This window comes from Andrographis paniculata, unplaced genomic scaffold (assembly GCF_009805555.1).
Source record: "Andrographis paniculata isolate CXL003 unplaced genomic scaffold, ASM980555v1 Contig14END, whole genome shotgun sequence".
NCBI classification, from domain to species: Eukaryota; Viridiplantae; Streptophyta; class Magnoliopsida; order Lamiales; family Acanthaceae; genus Andrographis; species Andrographis paniculata.
Window position 1 is genome coordinate 1,408,696 of NW_026137424.1, and position 10,437 is coordinate 1,419,132.

General features: G+C 26.5%; 1 protein-coding gene across 2 annotated transcripts; it reads left to right on the forward strand.

Moving 5' to 3' along the window:
* The first annotated feature begins 3,999 nt into the window (after positions 1-3,999).
* On the forward strand, positions 4,000-9,909 carry LOC127259213 (probable receptor-like serine/threonine-protein kinase At5g57670). 2 transcript variants are annotated; one of them, XM_051286400.1, is made up of 10 exons: positions 4,000-4,158; positions 5,751-5,902; positions 5,985-6,097; positions 6,179-6,294; positions 7,088-7,495; positions 7,963-8,217; positions 8,313-8,470; positions 8,612-8,827; positions 9,488-9,637; positions 9,742-9,909. In XM_051286400.1, the coding sequence occupies exons 1-10, from the start codon at positions 4,023-4,025 to the stop codon at positions 9,895-9,897; spliced, it is 1,860 nt and encodes a 619-aa protein (XP_051142357.1). In that variant the 5' UTR covers positions 4,000-4,022; the 3' UTR covers positions 9,898-9,909. The 2 variants fall into 2 exon arrangements, with proteins under 2 accessions (XP_051142357.1, XP_051142351.1); XM_051286394.1 differs by having other exon boundaries at positions 5,985-6,294.
* The last annotated feature ends 528 nt before the right edge of the window (positions 9,910-10,437 follow it).

Genomic DNA, 10,437 nt, shown 5'->3' on the forward strand with positions numbered 1-10,437 from the left:
CAAGTAGTAGTTTAATATTTTAGAAATAATAAAACATTGAATATAAAATATGTGTTCCATTCTCTTTTTGCTTTTTTTTTTTTTTTTTAAAAAGAGAATGAGATATTAAATAGTACTCCTCCCGTCTCATGTTGGATGTCTGGGTCACTGTAGACACGAGAATTTAGGATAAGTATAATTCGTGGATAATTAAGAATGTATTAGTGAAAATAATTATTCTATAATATAAATAATTATAAATTAAGATTAACATAACTAATTAGTTTAATTTAAAATTTAAAAAAAAAATTAAATTTAAAAATTTAAAATAAGATTAAAGTGTATAATCATTTTCTAAAAAATGAAAGTGACATAGGATATGAAACGGACAGAAACGACAATTTTTTTAAACATAAACAAACAATAAGATATTTTTAAAAAAAAAAACACATTTCCAATAAAAATACGATTATTTTTATCATTTTAATATGTCCAGAAAAAATAAGTTCATATATACAGTATGTAGTAAAAATTCAATAATTATTCAAATTTTTACCTATTACTATTTTTCATTTGTTAATACCATTGTGCGCATATTTTTCACAATCAAGCTATTTTAATTCAAATTTTTTATTACCAAATCTATAAAAGCGTTAACTCTTACAATTTCAAAGAAGAATTTAAAAAAATATATAGTAAAATATTATTCTCTTCATCTTTGTGTCATGTCTTGTGTTATATACACGGTAAACATAAGAATTTTAAAAAGTATAATTAGTAAATACTTAAAAAAATATATATTAGTGAAAATAATTACAATATTATATAATAATTATAAATTAAGATTAACATACCTAATTAATTTAATTATAATTTTTAAAAATTATAAATTATAAAATTTTAAATGTGATTAAAATGTGTAAGTCTTTTTAAAATAAAATGAAATATAAGATGTGAAAGTGAGAGAGTATTTTTTTTTTAGGGTTCCTAAAATTTAAACATGTTTTTAGGGTATGAAAAGAGTAATAAAAAAAATGAAGGGGATCCCCGCTGATTGAGTTAAATCTAACACCGTGTTGATTTGACCTAATTAACATATATAATAAAGATAAACAATGCATATTTTAAAATAACAAAGTATATATATTATGTTATATAATAGAACAATATATATTTTGTATTATAAATATATTAAATTATACTCCCCCCGTCTCACTTAATTGGTCCGCTCTTTCTATAGTTGTCCGTTCCGCATAATTTGTCCACTCTTTCCATATCCGCCAGTTCCACATAAATTGTCTTTTTTCTTTTTTTTTTTGAAAATATAATTATACATTTTAATCACACCTAAAAATTCATAATTCATAATTTTTTATTTTAATTAAATTTAATCTATAATTATTTTTATTATATCATAATTACTTTTACTAATACATTGTTTTATTACTTATTAATTACATAATACCTAAAACTCTGTGTCACAGCTAAAGTGAACAAATTAGCTAGGACGGAAGGAGTATATAATATATATTTCTTATTACATACGTATGATAATTGAGTCAAATATGTGGAGGATCCCGATCCTAATATACAAGCGGTGGCTACAGTGTTGAATTTAAAATTTAGGACAGTGCTGAACACGCACGCAATTTGCTAACAAACAACATACAATATTATCATTATTAATACATCATTTATATTAATATATTACAAATACAACACATGAACTAACAACACATAGGATAGTCTCACAAAATATATACAACAATTGATTTTAATATATGACATATTTTTATACCGCACATGTTGTAATTATAAACAAACAACACATATTTTTATTACAAAGAACATATATTATATGTAATAAAAACATGTGCTATTCTTATATATATTTTCATATTCTGATATGAAAAATCAACACGGTAGCCGTAACCCTTCCCTAAGATACAACAATGTTAAACTTACAAGTAAACAAAATTAAGTTTAAATAGATCCATAAATAGAATACATAGCAAAAATTTGCACAAAATAAAATTAATGAAAATAAAAAAACAAATAATACTCCCTCCGTCCTACTTACTGTGTTCATATTTCCGTTTTTGTCTGTTCCATATCTCATGTCATTTTCTTTTTTAAAAAAATTATACACTTTAATCTCATTTTAATTTTTTTTTTATTTTATAATTTTTAAATTTTAATTAGACTAATTAGTTATCTTAATTTTAATTTATAATTATTTATATTATAGAATAATTATTTTTTCTAATACATTCTTAATTATCTACTAATTATATTTATCCTAAATTTCTGTGTCTACAGCAACTCGGACACGGTACATGGGACCGATGGAGTAATATATACAAATAAAAATAAAAAAAAGAAAAGGCAATAATGGATGATGACTTGTATTGTCTTGACTTGACTTACGTGTGAAGACAAATCATTATGAAATAATAATAATAATAATAATAATAAAAATAATAATAATAATAATAATAGACACCTTTGCTTATCCCCCAAAGCACCCAACCATGCATACCCACTTAATTGAATTGAAACCCCTAATCACTCTCTTCACTCACTCCACGTCTCTTTTCTGTTTTTCTATTTTCATTTTTTTTTTAACATAATAATAATAATAACATTTAAACACAATATTGGGAATTAAAATTAAATTTCAATTTTAGGATTCATTTGTTTGTTTATTTATTTTAAACATAAATTAATATTATTCGGTTTATATAATTCTCAATAAAAATATCACATCAATATACTATTTATATTAAAATAAAAAAAAAAGAAATTATTTCAAATTAAAATCAAACAAATTCTTATACTTCTTTCGTCTCATAACAACGTATTTATTTACTATTTGCGTCGTTATTGTACTTAACATTAAAAATATCTTTATATTTGTATAATTTTTTTTTGTACAAATATCCTTCTATTAGTATTATAAGGCATTAATAGAAATATTTTTTTCATTTTCCCTCGATTTGTAATATATTTTTATATAATACTTAATATTAAGAAATCAACAAGTCAAAAGAAAATGAATACTTACTTACAGAATAAAAAGAGTATTTTAAATTAAAAATATATTTCATACACCCTTCGTCACAGCGCAATATATTTATTTTATAAATTTGTTTCTCTCACTAAAATGTATCTATTCTTATTATAAGAATAAGTCAATACCAAAATATACAATTTTTATAAAAATACTTATTTTTTGTATTTGCATTGACAAAAATATTAACATCATCTTAATATTTTTACGAATCAATAAAATACTATATTTTTTAGTAATAAAAAAATAAATGTATACCTTGAGTCAAGACGGAGGAATAACTATATTATAAGAGATTGTTTTCTATTTTCTCTCTTATTTTGAAGATAATAAAAATAATTGATTCATGCGTTATTTTAATAGAAAAATTATTTGATACATTTTTTTATTTTTTTATTTTTAAAGAAACTGAATTTAATGTAGTGTGTATATCACACAAAATGAAAAAAATAAAAAAAAATGTTTTCTTTTTAGTATTTTAGTAATATCAAGGTGTTTGTTGCTAGTTATTAGGAATTATGAAAGTATTGTGAAATAATTTTTGTTACATTTTAAATATCTTGTGAATATAATAGTATTTTTATTTAAAAATATAGATAAAAAAAATTATTGGTAACTCAAAAGATGTGTTTAGTTTTTAAATGATGAAATAATAAAATTTCACGAAAAATCATAATAATTGCATAGTAAAAAAAAAAATGTCGAAAAAAACAAGAGTCAAACAAGCAAACTCTATTATGGTAAAATAAACAAAGGAAAAGGCTTTCTCGACCAAACCCTATAACTCACTATCCTTTCACTTGCTTCTCTTACAAGACTATTTGATCGATCCTATGTGGTCTCCATGCCTTCTTCTTTCATTGTTCTAATTAATCATACATACATACATATATATATATATAATCTCCATTTCTTCGACATCAACTCCAAACTTCTTACATAGCCTTCTATTCATATACCTTAAGTACAAATCATGCTTCTTTCCAAATTACCCGCAAAAATTCTTGTGGGCATATCTTCCGATGCCGCCGAGAGCCACGACCTTATTTCTTGGGCTATTCGAGTTGTGGCCCGACCGGGCGACACTGTCGTCGCATTTCATGTAATAGGTGAGTCGGGCTCGACATTATTGTGTACTTACATTTGTTTGTTAAGGTTGAGGTTAAGTTGTGTTTTTGGAAGTTTGGCTTCTATTTTGTTTTTTTATTATAGGACCATTACGGTTTTATATATATATATATTATTTTTATCTTATAAAACATTACATTCAAACCGATATTAAATCAAAAATCCAAACTGAACTCACACATTTTCAATTTCTTACAAGACATTGGAATCAAATAAGGTGTTTTTTTTTTTTTTTTTTTTCCTTGTGTGTATAATTTATTTAATGTTTTATTATTTTAAAACGTTACATTCAATATCTATTTTTCGGAGGTTGTTTGTGTTTTAATAAAAAATATTTAATACGATGCTGACAACACTTTAAATATTGACAGTCGTCGTATAAAATATGCCTATGAATGCTTTAAAATCAATTTATATTAATTTATATTATTTAATTATATTTTAAATATAATTAAGATAGTTAATATTATAGTTAATCACCACAACTGCTAAAAAATAGTTTCAGCACATGATCTGTGCTGATAAAATATAAAATAATGATACAAAGTTTGTATTTATATAATATAAAAATAATAAATGAATAAATAACACATAACAATAATTCATACAATAAATCTATTATACCCAGTGCCAGTGGCGGACCTATTAAGGGGCAAGGGTGAGCTCTACCCCAACTCCACTTTTATCCTATTTTATTAAATTTTTTTATTTTTAAAAGAATAATATATATATATAATTTATAGAAAATATTTAAAATAAATAAAAATAATAAAAACTGAGTGTTGATTTTTTTTTAATAAGAAAGTGCATTAGTTTTATTTTTTCCAAAATATAATATATAAATATTTACTAATAAAAAAGATTATTTTTTTTATTTGGACTATATTTGATGTAATAATTAACATTTAATATTAGTATGCAAAAAATAAATATAAAATTATTAAGTGGATTATAGTAGTATTATTTTACAAATAAAAAATTTATTTTGTAAATTTAAAAAATTGCCCCCTCTCTATTAATATTCTAGTTCCGTCACTACTCAGTGCAATAGTATAATTATACTCAGCACAATATATATATTTATACAACAATTTCTATAAGTATAAACTTTCAACAAATAATTTAAATTAATACATTGTGATGTACTCCCTCTGTTCTAAATGAAAGGGTCATTTGAAGTTTTTTAATAAATTAAAAAATAATAGTATTTTATTAATTAGTGAAAGTACGTAAGAGTTTTTGATACATTTGACTTAAGTAAATGTTTGTAATTTACGTAAAATTTAAGGTATTTGATATTAGTATATAATTATTTTTTCTAAAATAGAAAATAGATATTTTGAAGTGGAACATACGAAAATAGTAAAAATGATATTTTGAATTGAGACGGAGGAATTATTAATTTAAATTATGTATTAACCCTATGTTTCTTGTGTGCTAAATGATGCAATAGCACGCTAAGATCCCGCTATTTTTCTATTTAAAATATAGCTATCATTTTACCTAAAAAATAAAAATACAAAGCAACACTCCCTTACAAGTCTAAGGAACAAAATTTGCGAAAATGAAGCAGGGGCGACGCCGGAGAATAAGTCTATCGAATCAAGAAAAGAGAACAAAATCAAGAAGGAATCATCGAGAAAGATTCAAAAGCAAATACGGCAAGCCAAATCGTACGCGATATCAATCACAGGAGAACTCGTCAAGACATCCCAATCCCATGAGGTAATAAAAGCACAATAACATTGTAATACTTCGTCTTCCTTTTGTTCGCCATTTTTTCCGAAGATTTTATTGCCAAAAATAGGTGAATCTTGAGGCAAGAATCGGAATAAATTCTAGTACTGGTAAATGTCTAGTACTCGAAGCCACAGCCATGGCAGCCGACTATCTCGTCATAGGAGGCCATCGAAGGAACAGGTCAGACCGCAGCGACTCATTCATAAACATTATGTGGAAGAAATTTACGAGAATTACATTTGGCATGATTTTCTCGACTAGAACAACCTCGTCGGTCTCCAAGTACTGTTGCGAGCATGTCCCCAAGGACTGCTCGTTGGTTATTGTAAGAAGAACTCGACAGGATCATTTTTCCGACACCTCTTTGCTTCTTCAAGGTTCGACCCCAAAGATTTTTTCCTGTGTAAATTGGATTATCGTTTCACTTAAAAGTTTAACCTATATAACATACCAGTCGTATAATATGAGTCATATTCTATTCAAAATTTTACTAAAATGGTAAAAATTAAATCATCGATTGTATAGGAATAATGCAACATAAAAAAAAAATAATAATAAAAAAAAAAAAGAGAGAAAAAAAAGAAAGAATTGAGTCAGGTGTAGTTTTAGGGAAGAGCAAGACACGGCCAACTATTCGATATAAAAAATCAAACTGAAATTAAAAATTTGGTTTGAAAATTTTAGACATTTGGATTGGATCGATTTGAAAATTTCTTAAATTTTGAAATTTCAAATTGGTATACTAAAAACCTAAATAAATCTGAGATCTGAAACATATTAAAATATTAATATATTACAAGGACACATTTTATAAATTTTGAAATTTTTATTCAGAGTTTTATGTATTTAGTATTTTTTTTAATATATTTCAATGATAGATGATCCTATCTTGTGTTTGTATTTTGGTTTATTGAACATTATATATTTATTATTTAATAAATTTATCTAATTAAAAAAATAAAATAAAATTTTCACTTTGATTTGGATTTTATAATTAGAATTCAGCATTTTGGATAATTTTATTTGTTCAGATCAATTTTTTATAAAATTTTAAAATTTGAATCCGAATTGAAAATCTGAATGTTCACCCTAATTATAGATTGTAAAATAGAAGGTGAACATTAAAATTTTGTCCTAACATTTTTTACTTTTGTATACATTATACACTAGATTGTCCCGATGAATCGAGCAATAGATGGTCCGAAAAGAACTCGGATGTCGAAAGCTCATTTTCATCCGATGAAAATGAAATATCAACGAGCATGAAGTGCAAAAAGCCATCTCCGCGAACGGTACTCTCCATATGTGAGGAAGATTCGCAAAGCAATACAGACGAAGATAGTTCAAACTCAAGCGAATCACTCGCCACATTTTCAACATTAGTGACCGAAGATAAACAAGAATCGAGAAAGCCCATCTCACCATTCAAGATTATTTCGTCATTCTTTCGCCTCCCATCATTCGATGGGAGTGCGAGAAAGCAAGAAAAGGACTTGCTCAAGAACCAAAAGGATCAACCTTTGCTCGAGTGTTTTAGCTATCAACAACTTGCCATTGCTACTAGAAACTTTTGCATTGGTAACTTACTCTCTTCCCTTTCATTCATCATCGAGATAACTTGGCAATTATCTTCACTTTTTTTCACTATTCAATTTTTTATAGTTTGCGATAAAAATGCATTCTCTTTCTTACAAGACACCATATCCAAATTACTATTCAAACAAAAAGTCATAATCAGAATTACAAAAATAAAAGGGTAAACTGATATTTTAGTTCCATAATTGGACTCCTTTATCATTTTAGTCATGTAATTTAATTTTGTTGCGAATTAGTCTCGTAAGTGAAAAAAAATTACAATTTTAATCCTCCGGCGCCGAAGATGCCTACGTGGCACCCATGTAGTTCGCCGGAGGACACGTGTCCGGAAGGTCAGCAAAACCACAAGTGAATAGAGGATTTAATACAGCATTGGAAGTTAGTTTCTTGAAAAATTTGAACCAAATGTATTGTTCTATTAAGCGACGAAACGAGCGTTATTGTGACAGAAAACATGGTGGGACAAGGAGGATATTCGGAAGTTTACAAAGGAGAAACGGCAAAGGGATGTAGCATAGCCGTGAAGCGTTTGGCGAAGGACAATGCGAATCCGGAGAAGGAAAAGGAGTTCCTCATGGAGTTAGGGATTATCGGACAAGTCAATCATCCCAACACCGCGAAATTGCTCGGATTTTGCGTCGAAAATGGACTTTACCTTGTCTTCGAACTATATCCATACGGAACTCTTTCATCCGCACTACATGGTAAAGCAAGATCGAACAAATCTTTAAATGTCTTTTAAAACAAAACTTTGCGCGTAAAACACTTTGTCAAAATGTTTGTTCTTGCAATGTTATAGAGGCGACGAGGCCATATCTCGATTGGCCCATAAGATACCGTATAATACTCGGGGTCGCGAGGGGTTTGCATTACCTTCACAAGTGTTGCAAGCACCGGATCATCCATCGGGACATCAAGGCATCGAATGTTCTTCTTGGCCCCGACTACGAACCTCAAGTATGAACTTGTTTTAACCTTCTTTTTTTTTTTGATCCATTTCTTTTTCTAAGGAAATTAATGTTAGTGTAAAAAGAGAGAGTTCTTTATTTTTCGCGATGATTTTTTAAATAATTATATATACTTATTTTTTTGTTGTAGATATCGGATTTTGGGCTCGCAAAGTGGCTTCCAAGTAAATGGACTCACCATGCTGTAATTCCCATTGAAGGAACATTTGGATACTTAGCCCCTGAGTACTTTATGCACGGTATTGTTGATGAGAAGACCGATGTCTTTGCATTCGGTATACTTCTCTTGGAAATTATTACGGGACGAAGGCCCGTTGACTCGACAGGACAACACCTACTTTTATGGGTAAAGCAATTAATATGTATTTTTTTGAATTATATTATCTTAAGTTATGAGAAAATTAGATGTAATTCTAGAGTCGTCGAAGGCTTGAACTTATGACATAATAGTCGCGAGTCTACTTCTACATTATTAAGTCATCTCTTACAAAACAAAATATTATTATTATTATTATTTGAATTCGAAGAAGAAGAAGAAATTATATTATTTTAATTTTATTCCATAATTTACTACTAAAGTCAGGATGATTATTTTATTTTTATTAGTATTATTTGTGATGGATAGCGGTTAGGGTGTCAAATCAACAAACTACCCTGAAAGAATTATAAAATCATCACTCGCCCGATAACATAATACTAGGTTAGGATATTAATTTGAAACAATTAATAAAATTAATATTTTCTACTTTCTTTATAGACGTTTGATAATTAGATCAAATTACTATAGGCTGACATCATAATAATATTTGTTGAAATCAAAATTTGTTTTACTACATGTAATTATATAATATGTTATTCAAAAATATGTTATATATTATATCAATATTTTATTTTTATTTTTATTATTATTATTATTTTTTTTTATATATATTTGTTAATTGAATCAAATCAACACTCTGTGATGACGTAGAAATAAATTAAATAATAAATATGGTAAATGGTACAGGCAAAGCCATTGATGGAAAGTGGAAATTTGAAAGAATTGGCAGATCCAAAAATGGAAGGGAGATTTGAGATGGAGGACTTCTACAGAGTGGCCCTAACGGCGTCGTATTGTGTTAGACAGTCTTCTATATGGAGACCTTCTATGACCGAGGTACCTATATATATATATATATATACTTCTTAATTTAAATTAAATTAAATTAAATTAAATTAAATCCTAAGTTAATATAATAATTTTTTTTTTTTTTTTTGTAGGTTTTACAATTACTAAGATATGGGCAAGGATTGGAATTATCAGAAAGTTGGAGGATACCAAAATTCACAAGTGATGAAATTGATGATTACTCTATGGTCTTTGGATATGAACTTCCTTCTGATTTGGCTTTGGATGATATCTTGTTCATGCAATAGGATTTTTCTTTTTCCTTTTTTTTTTTTTTTTTTTTTTTTGAATTTTCATTTTGAATTCTAATTTTAATTTTAGATGAATGAAATATATATATATATATATGTTACAATAACTTATAGATTACTTAGTATTGTAGTGATTGTTTTTTACTCTCTCTCTCTCTACATGTATGTATTTGGAATAATTGTACTCCCTTCGTCCAAGATATTTTTGACTTATTACTGTAGATACGAGAATTTATGTAAAATATAATTAGTAGGTAATTAAGAAGTATATTAGTAAAAATAATTATAAATTAAGATTAAGCTAAGTAAATAGTTTAATTAAAATTAAAAAAATTATAAAATTTAAAATATGATTAAAGTGCACAAATATATTTCTAATAAGTTATATGAGACAGAAGAAAGTAAAAAATATTGACATATTATGTGGGATAAAGGAAGTAACGTTTTAGGACAATGTGTGAAACAAGTTTGGGGGATTGTAATACATACTCTGTTTTTTGTAATATAGTTCAATGTTGTATCTATTTTATTTTTATT

Excerpts from the sequence above, each read along its gene's own strand:
- LOC127259213 (XM_051286394.1), top strand. The coding sequence starts at position 4,023 with ATGCTTCTTTCCAAATTACCCGCAAAAATTCTTGTGGGCATATCTTCC. Across the intron at positions 4,159-5,750 it reads CGTCGCATTTCATGTAATAG|GGGCGACGCCGGAGAATAAG; the intron begins GTGAGTCGGGCT and ends AAAATGAAGCAG. Across the intron at positions 9,638-9,741 it reads GGAGACCTTCTATGACCGAG|GTTTTACAATTACTAAGATA; the intron begins GTACCTATATAT and ends TTTTTTTTGTAG.